This window comes from Eulemur rufifrons, chromosome 2, assembly GCF_041146395.1.
Source record: "Eulemur rufifrons isolate Redbay chromosome 2, OSU_ERuf_1, whole genome shotgun sequence".
Taxonomy (NCBI): Eukaryota; Metazoa; Chordata; class Mammalia; order Primates; family Lemuridae; genus Eulemur; species Eulemur rufifrons.
In genome coordinates this window covers 6,045,943-6,063,181 of record NC_090984.1, presented here as the reverse complement: position 1 = coordinate 6,063,181, position 17,239 = coordinate 6,045,943, and the positions used below count along the sequence as shown (strand labels likewise).

Sequence of the window (17,239 nt, the reverse complement as noted above, 5' to 3'; positions counted from 1 at the left end):
CAGTGCCCGCCGCCGGGTGTGGGGTGCGGCGCCACCAATGCGGGCCTCGGAGGAGGACGGCCATGGGGGCACACAGCTGATCACAGTCACACACACGCACACCCCAAGCAGGACTAGGCGTCCCGATTGCCGTACGCCCCGGGACACAGCCACAGTCCTAGTCGCGGCGACTCTCGGACACAGCCCTTATACGACAAAAGTCCGCGCAGCTGCCGGACAACTACTGACAGCACCATAGAGCTTCGGGCAGTCCCCTGGGTGCATCACCCCGCAGAGCCACTCTCGCCCACTCGGGTGGGGACCGCCACACGCCCAGCTCGCCCAGCGCGACACACACACAGCTCACACAGTGGCTGTCACTGAACAACTAAACACAGGCCACCGCACACGTCGTGGGCACACAGGTGCACAGAGACACGCTTCCTAAGGCCATGCCATAGCTTCCAACAGCGGTGAAAAGAGCCCACGCAGTTGCGGTCACCCCGGGGTACACGCCCCCGGGGTCTCACGGAACCGCACCCGACCCAGCTCCACGGTCCCAAGGCCTGTGCACACCCACAGTAAACCACCCACAGCCACGCATATGAAGGGGTGCCCAGGTCCTGGGAGCCACCCTGCACGGACCCACCTAACCCCTGGGCGACCGCATGCGCCGCGGATCAGCCTTGGTGTTGCCCCTGTAAATAGGGCGCGTCCCACTTCTGCCACTGCGGAGGCAGGGGCGCGGGCAGCGGGTGCCCCATTCCGCTTTCCCAAAGGGTGTGCGGAGGCGCTGGGGGCGGACACTAAGGCAGGAGTGCCCGGGAGGCGTGGAGACCTGTGTCCACGGGACCTGTGGGCCGCGCGCCTGGGCGGGGTGGGGAGAGAAGATCTCGCTGTGACTCTGGGTCTGGATGTTTCTGACTGTGACATGTTTGCTACGGGTATTCTTTTTTTTCTCCTACACAAGCCAACGAGGGTGTCTGTGTGTAAACATGCGATTTCCGTGTGAGTGCACGTGGACGTCATTGTGCGTGGGGGGTTGGCAGGCACCCAAGGAACGGTAGCTGTCGGGGCAACTGTCCCTGGCTCCGCGGTGGCACTAGTGCGTCCGCGGCGGTCGTGTGGGGCCGAGTGGCCCAGAATCGGGGTGTGTGTACAAGCGTGTGCGAGTGCGCGCGTGGGTGGACCGCCCGCTCTCCGGGACGCGCGTTGTGTAGCTGTGCGCTCACGTGTCCTGTGTCGTGCGTGTGTGAGTATCAATTTCTCCTGCTGCCGGCCGACCCCCCAGTACCGGACAACATCCCCACCCCCACCCCCAGCCGTCTGGCGGACGGGAAGTCGGGAGCCGCCGGGGTTCCAGACCAGCGAAGAGGAAGGGAGGGGCAGGGCCGGTTCCAGCCCCGCCTCCTCCCCGAGGGGCCAGGGGAGGGAGGGGGACGCCAGTCCTCCCCACTTCCTGTCCAGCCGGCCGCCCCCTCCCCCAGCTTCCTCTCCCGCGGGCCTCCCGGCCTGGGCCGGCGGAAGCAGGGGCGGGCGCTACCCGCTATTGGGGCTGCCCGCTCGATGTTGCCGAGCCGCCGGCTGCCCACTGCCAGGTGCCTGGAGGGCCACCGTGGGGCGTGGGTTTTGGCGTCAGGGACACCCCTCATACTAACTACCGCTGCCACCACTGCTCTCCAGCGCCTACTTTCATCCAAGCACAGAGAGGGTGCGGCTCACCCAAGTCTCACAGCGAGTTGGTGACACCCCTCCGGCCACCTCCCCATTTATCTCCCAAAGCTCCGTGGCTCTCCCGTATTCTGTGTTCCCTGGGCGGATCCCTCGCCCTCTCTGAGCCGCGGTTCCTAGAGTCAGTGTGTCTTCATCCACCCGCAGACACATTTATCGAGCGCCTGCTGTGTGCCCGGTTTTGGGGACCCAGCCGGGGCACGTGGCTACTTCTCAGCGGAGCAGATGGCCTAATGGGGAAGGCAGACAGCCAAAAGCTGGCGAGTCAGTTGGGTAATTTCAGGGAGTGCCACATGCTGGGCAGAGGGAGGAGCCCGGGTGGACAGGACGGGCGACGCGAGGTCGGCGGGGCTCCTGGAGCCGGGCGGAGGCGGAGGGAGGGAGAGGGGCGGAGGCGCCCGCGGCCCCACCGGCTGCGGTGGGGGAGGCGCGGCGGGCGGCAGCGACAAGCTTGGTTCTCATGGCAACCGGGAAGGATCTCCAAACATAGCCTGGTCGCCGGCGGGAAAGTCGCGGCAGAGAGGGCTCTGGGGCCCACGCGGCGTCGGGAAGCGTAGCTGCGCGCACACCCAGCCAGGGCGCGTGCCTTGCAGGAGCAGAACCCACAGTCAGGGTCCCCCCACCCATCCGAGGGCAGGGCATGGCGAGGCGGGAACGTGTTTTCATAAGGGAGAGGGGCGGACCTGAAAGATCTGGAAGCAAAGTGTTCAGACTGCAGTCACAGCCAGTGCAAAGGCCCTGAGGTGGGCGCACGGTTAAGGTGTTGGAGGCAGGTGTGGCTGGAGCAGGGGTAAAAGGAGGGAGATGATGGCTGGGAAGACAGAGGAGCCTGACCTCGCCCAGGCGGGGAGGAGTTGAGATTTGTTGTAAGAGCAATAGGGAGCCATGGGAGGATGTGGAGCCTCGAGGGATGGGATCTGCATCGTGATTTTAAGAATCTCCCCGGGGCAGCCGTGGGAAGCCACGATCGAGGTGGAATAGAGGAGGCAGCGAGATTGCCCCGGGAAGGGGCCCAGGTAGACAGGGGTCCTGGGCAGGACAGGCCTGGGAGTTAATTTAGGGACCAACGTAGTGCGGTCCGCCCTCAACTGGGTCTCTGCCTCTCAGGGTGGGTGGTGGGGAGTCACCCACCACCTACGTCCCACAAGCACGGGCGGAGGGCAGCACCTGCGGGAGCCCAAAGGAGGCTTTGCTTGTGGGACAGGGGAGCTGCCCGGAGAAGGGGCTTTGACTCCCCTATGGCTGTGCAGTCACCCTACACAGTCCCACCTCCCGGCCTCTCCTGTCGCCTGGAACTCTTTCTCTGGCTCCTGGCCTCCTCTGGCTCCTCCTGCCAACAAACCGTTCCTCTTCCTCCTGCCCCCTTCTCCTCCCCAGTTCTCCTCCCCCTTTCTCCTTCCCCCTTCTCTCCCTCCTCCTCTTCCTCCTCCCAGCCTTCCCTGGGCTCTTCCTCCAGATTACTGTCTCAGCACTGGTGTCGGTTGGACTTGTCCCTGTTATAAAATAATGCATCCCGTTCTCAGCTGACAGCCTTCTCCTCCCTCCAGATCCGGTCTCCCCGAGGACACCACGGTGGGGGACGGATAGGGCGGGGGACGGGCGTGGGGGTGGGGGCATGCTTGGTTGCTGCTGGAGTCCTGGGGAGGAGGCTGGGTTGAGTTTTCCTGATGATGCTTTTTCCTCTCCCTAGGAGGTGGAAGCAGCCCCCTCACCTCCGACCCATTCAAGTGAGGGGCTCTGGGAGGGGCCCCGACCCACCCGACTGGCGCCCCCGCAGCACCTCACCAGCCGTGCGTGCGTGCGTGGGAGGCGGGTGCAGCTGGGAGCAGGGGCTATGCTATGAGACTGTTTCCTCCCAGAAGCTATAATTATGGGTAATTTTCTAAATGCAACACAAAAATTAAAACCCAGACAACACCGGGATGGGAGCAGCCACGGCAGCTGGTGGAGGGTCGTTTAGATAGCCTCACTCCTTGGAGTCTGGGGTTTCCAAAATGGGGGATTCTGCCCCAAGATCAAGACCGGGTGCCTGGAGGCAGAAGGCCCCACAGGGAGGATCTGGGCCTGGGTTGGGTGTTTTGTTTCTGTTCTGAAGCCACAGGCCAGTGGGCTTGGGTTTGAACCCTGGCTGTCCCCTGTCCTGCTGTGTGGCCTTGATAGGGAGCCAGTGACCTCTCTGAGCTGTGGGGTCATGGGCTTCAAGGGACTCCAGGCAAGAGAAGGGACACAAAAGAACTGGGTCAATGAATTCCAGCCAAACCTTCCACCTCCCACCCCCACGGCCATCCGCCACAATGCTTAACCCAAGCAGGGTACACCGCTCGGCTTCTAGCACCTTCTGTGGCTGCCAATAAATCGAGTCCTCTGCCCTGCACTTGAACTCCAGAGACAAACCAATCACTGGGACCTTGTGCATCCTGTAACATCCTCCCAGCCGCCCCCCCGAGGGAGGCAGCATTTCTTCTCCCCATGTTACAGATGGGGAAACTGAGGCTCGGAAAGAGTCCAAGGGAGGGAGTCACACGAGCCACCCAGAGGCAGTACCACCCCCGCTGGAGTGCCTCCAGCGCCCTGTCTGACTTTGGGATACTCACTCTGGAAAGCCGGAGGCATTTTGTGGAAGTCCCAGGCCTGGGGGGAGGGACAGGGAAGTAGGGAATGGGGGGCAGTCAGCTGCTGGTCGCCTGCCCACCCCCCTGCAGGCCACGGGGACCACGCCACATGGCTGGACGCCCCACTGCTGGCCGCTGCTTCTCTTCACCTGTAGCCTTCCCTGGCCTCGGGAACACCCCTCCTGGATGTGCCAGTCTCTCTAAGTCCCCTAAGGCAGCCCTGAGCCTCTGCTGCCCACCACCTCACCCGCTCTCTGGCGTCCCCAGCGGGGCACCTTCCCCAGCTCCCTCCGGGACTTCCTGGGGTGACCTGGACACGCCCGTGTGCCCTGCAGTTCTGTTTTCTGGGCAATTGCAGTGGGGTTGGGGATGGATAAACACCCCAGCCCGCTCGCCCCTGACTGGGACCACTTGGGTGAGCATCTCCACTGTCCCCCAGTGGTCCCAAGCAGGTGTGAGCTCCACTTGCTCACAGCATCGCCTGCCTGTGGGCGGTTTCAGGGCTCCTTCACTGTCGTGGAATCACTTCCCAGATACCCCCCGCCCCAACTGACCCCAACCAGGCCTTGAATCCTTGACTCAGAGCCAGCTTCTGAGGGCCCCACGGTATGCCAAGCACTCTGCTTTGGTGTCTTCACGGAACCATCCCAGCAGGCGCCCATACGCCGGTTCTGCAGAGGGGAAAATGGGCTCAGAGCAGCAGAGCAACTTGCAGGAGAACACACAGCACCTGGGAGCAGAGGCCCCAGGTCTGACTCTCAGGTACCCTGTCAACGCCCCTCCCTCCCTGCAGCCTTTTTTCGTACTCGTGGAGGAAAGCGTTTCGTAGCACCCTAAGGTGTTACTCTCTAGATTGGACAGGAGAAGGGTCTTTTCTTGCCCCTTGGGCCCTTTTTCTGCCTCTGCCAAGGCTGCCCGAGACTGCAGTTCCCAGTGTGGCCACTTGAGGACAGCAGAGATTCAGAGTCCCCAGGCTGTGCCCCAGCACCCGCTTGGAGCTGCCGGGGGACCCCACTTTCCAGTGTGGAACTATTCTGCCTCTGACCTTGCGCATTCTCCCAGGTCGGCTTCCAAATATATGTTTACATGTTGAATCATTTCATGGCAAAAAGGGAAAAAATACAGAAAAAAATCAACTAGTCACCCCAACACCCTAAAAAAAACCCTGTTTCCATTTTGAACTCGTCCATGCACATTTTTTTTCTTTTTTTGTTTGTATATTTTTTTCCTAGAGAGGCTTCCTAGACTAGCCCTTTCCAAAACTGTGAACCACCCCATCTTACTCTCCCAGTGCCCCTGACTTGAATTTTCCCATAGCCCGGTTGTTGTGACCTTTAGAACCCACTGGTTTCCGGCACTTGGTGCATCTCCCCTCCGGAGCATCAGCTCCCCAAGGGTGGGAGTTTTGCTGCATCCCATAGGTGCTCAGTAAATATTTGTGGAATGAACAGTTTTACCAAAAATAAAAAATAAAACCTAGACTGGGCGCGGTGGCTCACGCCTGTAGTCCCAGCACTCTGAGAGGCCGAGCGAGTCGGGAGGATCACCTGAGGCCAGGAGTTTGAGATCAGCCTGGTCAATATAGCAAGACCCCATCTCTACAAAAAATAAGAAAAATTAGGTGGACATTGTGGCCTGTGCCTGTAGTCCCAGCTGCTCGGGAGGTTGAGGCAGGAGGATGGCTTGAGCCCAGGAGTTCAAGGCTGCAGTGAGCTAGGACTGTGCCACTGCACTCTATTCTGGGCGACAAGAGTGAGACCCTGTCTCAGATATGATAACAACAAAATAAAATAAAACCTAGCAAATATAAAGCTAAATGCTCCCTTTGGCCTCTAACTGAAGGCCCCTTTCTTGATTTCTCCAAATCAAGTCCAAACGCACGTTTCCATGAGCAACATGAAGTTTCACTGTGTGTTGAGAAATCACTCGACAGACCCTTCTGGGTAGGTGCAGGTACGTAAATCTTGTCTCTGAATACAGTGTAGCCCAATGGTTAGCCACACGGATTCAGGGCAGACCCCCAGTTGCTGCAGAGCCTTGGGCAAGCTGCTCAAACACACCGTGCCTCAGTTTCCTCATCTGTAATGGGGGTAATGACAGTACCTACCTCAAGGAGCTATTGTGACAATTATGTGACTTCATATTATTTAACCAGCCAGTTCTTGGCTGCTGCTATTATAATTATTTAAAACGTCTAAAGTTTGTAACTGCTGTATAGTATTTCTGTGTGGCACTACAACTGTCTTGATTTGGTGTCTTTGAGAAGCAGACCCTAAGGCTGAAGTTCAAGGGCATGATTATTCCGGAAGGGCTTCCAGGAAGCCTCGCAGGGGATGAAGGGAGAGACACGGAAGGCAGGAGCCCTGCAGGGGGCGCCAACGAGCAGGTTCAGCATGGGCTCGGTCCCTGGGGACCTCAGCGGGTGGGATGGCATAGATCTTGTCCTCAGACCTGTCCTACCTGAGGGTAGAGAGAGCTGAGGCATTTATAACCAACTCTCCTTCCGCCTGTGGTTGAGGACTGCTCTCCAGAGAGCTATGTGGCCCAGCGGCGTGGCCTCCTGTGGCCAGAGCTGCTGTCAGCCAAGACATGCAGCTCTCACAGGTGGGACTTGCTTGCTTGACCAACCATAGCTGCCTTAGGCCACAGTCTGTTTACCCACTCCTCTCTCTCTCTCTTTCTCTTTTTTTTTTTTTTTTCTTAATATTTTTAAAGCCCCCTGCCTCCCCCAAAGGGAGCACCGGCAGTGGCTGCAGGAGCCGCCCCAGCTGCCCAGGGGGAGGGAGGAGGTGCCCTCCTGCCCACTCCTCTCTCAAGGGCACTCGGTGGCTTTTGAAATTTTACCGTAACCAACAAGGCCATGTGACCTTCTCTCTTTCTTTTTTTTTTCCTAGAGATAGTCTTGCTGTGTTGCCCAGGCTGGCCTTGACGTCCTGACCTCATGCAGTCCTCCTGCCTCAGCTCCCCATGTAGCTGGGACCACAGGTGTGCGCCGCTGCGTCCGGCGCCATGTGACCTTAAATGAGGTCTCTTGTCATTAAAATTCATGCTTTGGCTGGGCAAGGTGGCTCACGCCTATAATCCTAGCATTCTGGGAGGCCAAGGTGGGAGGATCACTTGAGCTCAGGAGTCTGAGGTTGCAGTGAGCTATGATGACACCACTGCACTCTACCCGGGGCAACAGAGCAAGATTGTGTTAGGAGTTCAAGACCAGCCTAAGCAAGAACGAGACCCCATCTCCACTAAAAATAGAAAAATTACTGGGGTGTCATGGCACACACCTGTAGTCCCAGCTACTTGGGAGGCTGAGGCAGGAGGATCGCTTGAGCCCAGGAGTTTGAGGTTGCAGTGAGCTATGATGACGCCATGGCACCCTAGGTGGGGCGACAGGGTGAGACTTTTTCTCAAAAAAAAAAAAAAAAAAAAAAATCATGCTTCAGCCTCATTGCTTGACTTCCTGAATTCCATTTCTGTGCGTGGACGGGCCAGCATCGACCCATCCCCCCCCAGGGGACACTCAGCTTGCCTATGGATCACTCAGTGTCCGTAGCGCCAGGCACACACTCATGTTCACATGGGTGTCTGTGGTTCTGGGCCCTACTTGCAGCGCTTCACTGTGGCGTTACTATTGTCCTCATTTCCATAGAGGAGGAAACCAAGGCACAGAGAGGTTAAGGCACTGGCCTTGGGCCACACAGCCTCAAAGTGGCCGAGCGGGCCTCAGTCATCATTTGCTGACTTCATGCATGGAGGGCCCCGGATGTCCAGCCCTGTCCATACTCCAGATTTGCCCCAAGTCTGCCGTGGTCCAGCCTCTGCTCGTTACACCTGTCTCTGGTCCTGACTGCTGGCTCCAGAGCCCCTCAGACCCCTCCCAGACCCCAGGACTCCTAGCCCCCTGGGCCCCCAGATCGTGGGACCCCCCAGACTCAGACCACCAGACTCCAGGGTCCCCAGCTTCCTCAGACCCCCTCCAGAGTTCACTGTCCCAGGCCCCAGGGCTGCCGGCCCCCCACTGCCTGCAGCCCTGCATCGGCCCTGTCCTCCTTTCCCCGTTTCCTCCTTTTCCAAGAAGCCTCAGGGCTCGGCCCTCAGCGGCCTCCTGGGGCGAGGGAGACACACAGCCACACCAGGCCCACTGCTGGTGGCACCCCTCGGTCCCTCCATCCCCCTGTTCATCATGTGGTTGATGGTTGGTTTCCATGTGGAAGTCGAACGGGTTGACTATACTTTGCAGTCACACAGTGTGATAGGACCGCCTCGAAATAAAAACTCTAAAAAAGTTCGAGGTGAGGTTCTCCTCCCCTGCCTGCCCCTAAGGGTCACCACGGGTGTTTGCCTCTTCGGTTTCATTCAGGGTTTTTCTACGCAAATGAAATCTAGATTTTTTTTTTTTTCTTTTCACACTTAACATTTCCTCTTTGTGCTATAGACTGAAATTTTGTGTCTCAATGTTGAAACCTAGTCACCTAGTCCCCACTGTGTATCAGGAGGTGGGGCTCTGGGGAGGTAATTAGGTCCCCAGGGCAGAGCCTTCGGGGAATGCAGTCAGTGTCTCCAGAGTGCCCTTGCTCTTTCTGCCCTGTGAGGACAAGTGAGAAGAGGGTCATCTGCAAACCAGGAAGCTAATCTGTGGGTGCCTTGATCTTGGACTTCTCAGCCTCCCGACGGTGAGGAATAAATTTCTGTTGTTTGCAGGCCACCCAGTCTGTGGCATTCTGTTATAGCAGCCTGAACTGACTCGCACTTGGAAACAGGTGCTCTCTAGCCAGGACTGCTTCCACCACAGGGCCTTTGCACAGGCTGTTCCCTCTCCTAGCTGCCTTTTCCCACATCCCTCCCTCCTTAATCTGAAGTTCTCTCTTCTCTAAGGCCTTCCTCGATCATCCCATTTAAAAGTTGCTATACCAGCCTGAGCAAGAGCGAGACCCCCATCTCTACTAAAAATAGCACAAATTAGCCAGGCGTGGTGGTGTGTGCACCTGTAGTCCCAGCTACTCGGGAGGCTGAGGCAGGAGGATCGTGTGAGCCCAGGAGTTGGAGGTTGCAGTGAGCTATGATGATGTCACACACTCTAGCCCAGGCCACAGAGCAAGACCCCATCTCGGGGAAAGAAACAAGTTGCTACCTTCCTTCCCTCCGTCCCTGTTTCCTTCCTGTATTTTCCATCACACCGGTCCCACCACCTGCACGTGGTGCATTTTCCTGTTGGATGCCACGTGCTGCAATGAGAGCCCTGGTGGGGGGGGCAGAGATTTGTCTGTTTTATTCACAGCTATATCTGCAGCTCCTAGACCAGTACTTGGCACACAGTAAGAGCTTAACAAAGGCTTGTGGAGGAAACGAATGAGTCTGTCTTTGTGGGTTCATAGAGCTCTATGATTTCATTTTCATAACTCTGTGGCACCCCCGAGGATGGATGCACTGTTATTGATGTAACCAATCCTTAGGTTGTTTTCAATTTTTTAAAAATTAGTTTATTTTGGCTGGACGCGGTGGCTCACGCCTGTAATCCTAGCACTCTGGGAGGCCGAGGCGGGCGGATCGTTTGAGCTCAGGAGTTCGAGACCAGCCTGAGCAAGAGTGAGACCTCATCTCTACTAAAAATAGAAAGAAATTATCCAAACAACTAAAAATAGAAAAAACTAGCTGGGCACAGTGGTGTGTGCCTGTAGTCCCAGCTACCCGGGAGGCTGAGGCAGGAGGATTGCTTGAGCCCAGGAGTCTGAGGTTGCTGTGAGCTAGGCTGACACCACGCCACTGTAGCCCAGGCAAGAGAGTGAGACTCTGTCTCAAAACTAACTAACTAAATAAATAATAAAATAAAAATAAGTTTATTTTTATTTTTAAGACAAGGTTGTTCACTCTGTCGCCCAGGCTGGAGTGCAGTGGCACAATCAGAGCTCACTGCAGCCTCCAACTCCTGGGCTCAAGCGATCCTCCTGCCTCTCACCCTTCTGAGTAGCTGGGACTACAGGTGCCACCATGCCTGGCTGATTTTTCTATTTTTAGTAGAGACGGGGGTCTCACTATGTTGCCCAAGCTGGTCTCTTGGGCTCAAGCGATCCTCCCATGATAGCTGATTTTTTTTTTTTTCATATAACAAACAATGCTGAAATGAATCGTCTCAAAGCCTGGGCCATCTTTTTGTCTTCTCTTTTGTTTTTATTCTGTAAAATGCACATAACATAAAATTCACCATTGTAGCCATTTTAAATTGCACAGTTCAGTGGCGTTTAGCACATGTACAATGTTGTGCAACAATCATCTCCATCTAATTTCAGAACATTTTCATCCCCCCAAAAGGACACCCCACCCCCCTCGGCTGTCACTCCCCACTGCCCCTCCCCCAGCCCCTGGCAGCCACTGATCTGCTTCCTGTCTCCGGATTTGCCTGTTGTGGACATTTCATGTCAATGGAGTCGTGCAACATGTGGCCTTTGGTGTCAGCTTCTCTCGCTCAGCACCGCGCTTCCAGGCTCATCCACATGGTAGCAGGTGTCTGCGCTTCATTCATTTTCTGGCTGAGTAACATCGCACTGTGCGGATGGACCACGTTTTTTTGAGCGGGTTCTCAGCTGACATCCCCATCACTTTGCCAACATGCAAATACTTAGGGAGGGATTCCCAGCAGCGGGCTTGCTGTGTCAGCAGACACACGAGTTTGTAATTCCGCTGGCCTGTGCCAGGGTGCCCTGCACTGGGGCTGCACCTCCTGTGCCCCCTGGGCAGTGCACAGAGTGGAGAGTGCCCGGTCTCCCCAGTCCGGCCAGCACAGAATGTCATCATGCTTTTGGATGCTTACCAATCTGATAGGTGGTAGACAGCTCAGAGTTGTCATGATTTGCAGTTTTCTTGTTAGGAGCGAGCTCGCTCTTTCTTTCTTTCTTTTTTTTTTTTTTTTTTTTTTTTTTTTTGAGACAGAGTCTTGCTCTGTTGCCTAGGCAAGACTACAGTGGCGTCATCATAGCTCACTGAAACCTCAAACTCCTGGGCTCATGCGATCCTCCTGCCTCAGCCTCCCGAGTAGCTGATGCTACAGGCATGAGCCATCACACCCAGCTAATTTTTCTATTTTTAGTAGAAACGGGATCTTGCTCTTGCTCAGGCTGGTCTCGAACTCCTGATCTCAAGCAATCCTCCCACCTCGGCCTCCCAGAGTGCTAGGATTACAGGCGTGAGCCACTGTGCTGACCAGGAATGAACACTTTTGGATGTGTTGTTCTCGACATTGTTCTAGAGAGCAATTTGCAGCTCTTTCTTCAAAGTCTTACTTCAAAACCTTTGCCAGGGCAGAGGCTGAGCAGAGGGGTGGACTCCCACCTTCCCAGAGTCCTCGAGAAGTCTCTTGGCACGTACCCCATTTTATAGATGTGCAAACTGAGGCCCGGAGCAATGGAAGTCACAGAGCACGTGAGGGGCTGGAATGCACTTGGACCTGGTCTGCCTGGCACCAGAAGGACCCCAGTGTGGCTGAGACTCTCTCAAAGCTCACCCCTCCTCAATCTCACTGTCGTCACTACTGCCCGGGTTGGACTCGCGCCACAGCGTCCTCTGCAGGTTGCCCACCTCCTGGCACCGGGCTCACGCCAGAGGGAGCCTTGGACACAGGGCCCCTGCTATGCCCCCACACCTGTCTCGGCTCTCTAGGGCCCTGGAGATAAAGCCCCACTCCCCACCCCGGTGTCCAAAGCCTGCACCAACCGTCCCCTGCCCACACCACCAGTTCCTCTGCTTCGCAATCACCAAGCAGTCCTCCCACTGCAGGCACTTTGCTCCTAACCACACTACCCCCGCCAGCTATGTTTTCTCAAGCGCTGGGCCTAGGGCTCCTGCAGTGTGCTCCTTGCTGTCTGCCACTTTGATTCACCCTCCAAGACCCAGACTCAGTGTCCCCTGCCCCAGGGAGCCCTCCTCTCAGCCCCCTACAGCACAGAGGCACCATGTTGTCTGAGTCTCCAGGGGAGGCTAGGAGCTTGGAGAGACTGAAACAGGTTTCGAGAATCCTTGGCAAACTCCTACTCCTATGTTAAAGCCCCAATTCTAATGCCTCCTCCTCCAGGAAGCCTTCCAGGAAGACCCTGTCCCTCCCTCTGGCCCTTCCCTGACTGCATGGGCCTGGGGGAAGTCTGTGTCCAGCTCTGTCCTCTCCCAGGACTGGGTGCGCCTTGAGGACCTGGTCTGGGTTCAGGCCTCTTGGGGGCCTAGCATGGGTGATGTTTGTTGAATGAATAAATGAACGTGTGGGTCGGGAGCCAATAGAGCGGAGGGCAAGAAGCGAGTTGATGAGGTGGCAGTCAGTCTGGCTGCCGTGGAGGGAAGCCGGACCCTGGGCCGCCCCTCCCCCTAGCGTGAGAACCTTGAGGCCATGCAGGGGGCGGGTCGCTGTGTCTTCACTCTTCCCCTCCTCGCTCCACCCAGACAGCAGTTCCTCTTCCCCCTGAGCCGCTGGAGGGGAGCGCCAGAGGCCACGGCAGGTCCTCGGAGGGTCGCCCGCGTCCAGGTGAGCCGCCGCGCAGCAACCCCCCCTTTCCCAGCCCCGCCCCGGCGACGGTGTGGCGGTGGGACCCGAGGGTGGGACCCAGGCACAGGACTTGGGCCCGCGCGGGGCCGCAGACCGGAGCCGGGGGACCCTGTAGGCAGCCCCCACCCCACCCCATTCCAGGACTCCCGGCGACCCCGCGGTTCCCAGAGGAACGATTAGGGTGGGGCCGGGCCGGGCCGCTTCCATGGCAACCGCTCATTTGCATTTGGCCTCGTCCTGGCCAATGAGGGCGCCCCAAATGTGCGGGAATTGAGTCCCAAAGGGGCTCTGGGAACCGAGAAAGGCTTGACTCGGCAGTCCCCTGCCCGCCTTCCCCTAGGCACTGGGGGCGCGTACCCATTCCCAGAAGGGGACACTGAGGCTGTGGCCCAGCCAGCCAGAGGTGACAAGGCAAGGCCTCCATTTCACCATTTCAGAAGCGGCCTGAGCTGTTCTGAGCTATAAATAATAATAACAAACAACACAGGCGGCGAGGGCGAGGGCGAGGGCGAGGGCGAGGGCGACCACAGGGCTGAGGTCGGGGCTTGGATTCCGGTCTCTGCTCAGGTTGCCTGAATGGAGGGCGCCCTGGTGTGGGTGTTGTCGCTGCCTCCGCTGCCGCTGCTGCTGCTGCTGCTGCAGGACCCAGGCAGCCAGGGACTTCGGTGCAATGTTACCTCGGGGGACGTGGACTGGACCAGGGAGTTCAAGGCCGAGTGCCTGAACTTCAGTGGCCAAGGTGTGAGCCTGCCCCGGAACCAGTCTCTGCGGGCCAGCAGCCTGGAGCTCCTCGACCTGTCTGGGAACAGCCTGCGGGAGCTGCCGCTGACCTTCTTCGCCGACCTGAAGAAACTGCGGGTCCTGGACGTGACAAACAACCGGCTGGACCGCGTGGACGGGGCGCTGGCTACACTCTGTGTGGACTTGAAGGCTGACTGTAGTTGCGTCCTGGCTCCCTGGCACGAGGTCTGGCGAGACAACTGCTCTGACCACCGGTCCATGCAGTGCCTGGACACAGCCACCAGTGGCTGGCACAACCTCTCCACCTTCCTGGAGGTCAGATGTGGCCCCGGTCTGCCCCCCACAACCATTGGGGCCGTGGTGGCTGGCGGATGCCTGTTTCTTGGACTTGCCATCGCGGGCGCGGTGCTAGCCTGGAGACTCTGCGGACGCAGAACGGCCAGAAGCCAGGACTTGGGCAAAGCCTCGGTGGCTCAGGACGGTGCCAGGCCCAGCTCAGGCTCGCAGCCACGGTACAGCAATCGGGACCGAGGCTCCAAGCCCCGAGTGGCCACCCCACGCCGCCCCTCCACACCCGACTATGAGAACATGTTTGTGGGTGACCAAGCTGCCCCGCACCAGCAGGACAATCATGGGTGAGTGATCCACCGACACCTGCCTGCAGTGGTCAATAGCAAGACTCCGGACCCAGATGGCCGGAGTTCAAATCCCAGCTCTGCCTCCTGCAGGCTGTAGACTCTTAGCCAAGTGGCTTCGCATATCTGAGCCTCAGTCTCTTCATCTATAAAATGGGGACAATAACAACCCTTGTCTCAGGGTGTTGGGGTAAGAATTAAGTGAGTTCCTATATTGGGAACAAGCTTCCCCTTCATGACCTGGAAACCCAATTTCTGGCAGCCAAGGACAGGGAGACAAGAGGCAAGTGCTTGAGACAGATTGGAGGCTCCGCGGTTGCGGGCAGCGGCATGGGCTCAGATCTCATGTGACCCAGGGCTGTCTCTGAACCTCCATTTCCGTCTCCGTAAAATGGGGACAGCACCCCTTGTCCCTCTGACACACATGAGATGCTAAAGAGGTCATCTGTGTTCCTCTCGCCCACAAAGTCCTAACACCTCTTGATGAGTTTGCTGGGCTTAGATAGATGAGTTTGACTTTTCCAGGTTGGAGAAGGGAGGGGAGGGAAGGGGCAAGGGGCAGAGGCTGGGAAGCGGGAAAGAAGAGAGAACCTGCCTTGGATGGTTTTTAGGAAGGCAAGACGTGAGAGCTGAGGCTGGAGGGGGCGGGAGGGGTCCAAGCAGGAAGGGCACGCAGCCCTGGCTGTGTTTGGGCAGCGGAATCCATGTCAAGTGGCCGTGGATGAGAAAGGAGAAAACATGCAAAGCACATGCAAAATAGCTGAAAAGCAGAAGTGGTCTGCGGTAGGGAGTTGAAGGCGCTTGATTCACTAAGGCAGTTTGTGCTCTGATGTTCACATCATTTCCAACCCTACAGGTTAGAGTTTACAGTTGCAAAAATGGAGGCTCCAGGAGGCAAGGGAATGACTTGCTTAAGGCCACACAGCCAGTCAGAAAAGGCAGAAAACAAACCCTACTCACAGTCCTGTCCATTTCCTTACAACCACTTATGTGTTCAGAGTAATTCATACTAACGTGTGAATGACTGATAGATTCTGCTTACCCAAAGTGGCTTTTTTTTTTTTTATGAGAGGAGCTGGGGGTGGAGTTAGGCTATTCTGGAGACAGGAAGGTTCTTCTCTGGGGGATCTTGCCTACTATAACTAGACATTCCTAAATAGGCTACTCACTCTTCAGCTAATTCTATGGATGTAGGAACTGAGGCTCAGAGATTATTTTTATACCAGGGCCACAAAGTCAGTTGCTTCAGGAGACCTGGTGAAAATATTTCCCATCTAAAGGGGCAAACACTGGCTCCAGCCACTTGTGTCCATGTGACTGAGGCAGCCAGAACTTCCGATTTTTCAAGAGGAAATTGAAATCTAGATTTTCATGTAAAAATGAGCAGCTATCTTAACTTTAAGGAAGGAAAAAACCCTGCCATGGGTTCAAAGTCCTCAGACCTCAGCATTAAAATCCACACATTCTTCCTTAAATCACTGCCCTCCCCAACTTCGTCAGAGAAAAGAGGGCCTGGCGGGTAGTCAGAACACTGCTTTGTGCCTCAGTTTCTCCATAATGTAAATATTGCGAGTGGACTCAGCCACCCTGAGCTTCCTTAAAGCTGCCGTGCCTGTCCCCTGAATCTTGCTCCCTGCCCGACCCACCCCGGTCTGTCTGTGCCCACAGAGCTCCGCCTTCAGAGGACAGTGACCTCTACATGAACTACAAGGGTGTCGACGCAGACTGGGCGCCTGTGTACTGCAACCTGCAGTCACTGGGCCGGGCCCCGCTGGATGAAGAGGAGTACGTGGCTCCTGGGCGCTGAGCTTGTGACGTCCCGATGTCTGCTAGGCCCCCTCCCAGTCCCTGCCTTGGGGCACACCAACTCTTCTCTGGCCTCAGTCTCCTCATCTGAGGAATGGGGACAGGAAAGGACCGTCCTTGAGGCCCCAGGAGGCTCTACAACCCCCTCCTCTGCCCCCACTCTGCTCCTCAGCCCTGTCAGCTGCGAGAGGAGGAAGAGGAGAGATCTCTGACTAGGGGACTGGAAGGTCAGTGTGTCAACCCCATCGTCATCTTCCTGTTGGTGTGCAGGTGGTGCTCAATAAATGCTTTGGGGCTGATGAGGCTGCTGGTGCAGGCTCAGTGGGTTCCTCCTGGGCTCCCAAGGCCACATCTCCATCTGAGAAGCCAGAATTGCCCCCCACCTCCCGTCGCTCCCTTCTACCCTCTCAGGCCCCCTTCCCAAGTGCCCAGTCTCCAGGCTTGACTCCCAGGGCAGCCCATGCCAGCCCCAGGGGGATCTTTATAACTCATGAGTTGGACTGTGCCCCTCCCCTGCTCACACACCCTCCATGGCTCCCTATTGCCCCCAGAGCCTCAGCCTGGTGCTTGAGGCCTGTGTGATCCAACCCTGCCCATCTTATCAGCTTTCTCGTCCTTCTACCTTTCCAGTCTGGGCTCTGTCCCCACCAAGCCACCTCCCTGCTAAAGCCTTCATTTTCCTGTCTTTGCCATTCCTTCCACCCATTTCCTTCCACATTTTCTCACTCTAAAGCTACTTAATGCAGATGCACAGCTCTGGCCTGGGTGTCGGGAGGTGTGGATTCCTCTGTTCCCCAGACCCCTGTCAAGTTGTCTGAGACTCAGGGTGGACAGGCAGGTTGGTGTGTGCGTGTGTGTGTGTGTGTGCGTGTGTGTGTGCGCGTGTGTGCCTGTGTAGGTATTCAGCATGTCTCAGCAATTCCAAGATCCTAAATGGGAAGAATGTATAACCTGGGAGATGTGGTGTGCATGAAAACATTCTTCCCAACTTATTTATTTCTCCCTGCTCTTTTTATATGAAAGAATGGAGGCATCATCATTTTTAAAAGCAAAGGACAAAAACAAAACAAAACAAAAACCAAGAACAACAACAACAAAAAACAGAACAAGAAAATCAGAGATGTTGGAGGGTGGCCCTCTTAGCCCAAGGTGTCATCGGTGCCTTCGGATTGTCTGGTGTCCCCAAGTACACCTCACCCCTCACCACCCAT

General features: G+C 56.8%; 1 protein-coding gene across 1 annotated transcript; it reads left to right on the top strand.

Moving 5' to 3' along the window:
• The first annotated feature begins 12,778 nt into the window (after positions 1-12,778).
• On the top strand, positions 12,779-16,304 carry LRRC25 (leucine rich repeat containing 25). Its single transcript, XM_069494043.1, has 3 exons — positions 12,779-12,825; positions 13,414-14,222; positions 15,891-16,304. The coding sequence occupies exons 2-3, from the start codon at positions 13,423-13,425 to the stop codon at positions 16,027-16,029; spliced, it is 939 nt and encodes a 312-aa protein (XP_069350144.1). The 5' UTR covers positions 12,779-12,825; positions 13,414-13,422; the 3' UTR covers positions 16,030-16,304.
• The last annotated feature ends 935 nt before the right edge of the window (positions 16,305-17,239 follow it).

Bases quoted from the DNA above. Each gene is read 5' to 3' on its own strand.
- LRRC25 (XM_069494043.1), top strand. From the start codon at position 13,423: ATGGAGGGCGCCCTGGTGTGGGTGTTGTCGCTGCCTCCGCTGCCGCTG. The intron at 14,223-15,890 runs GTGAGTGATCCA...CTGTGCCCACAG, and splicing joins CACCAGCAGGACAATCATGG to AGCTCCGCCTTCAGAGGACA.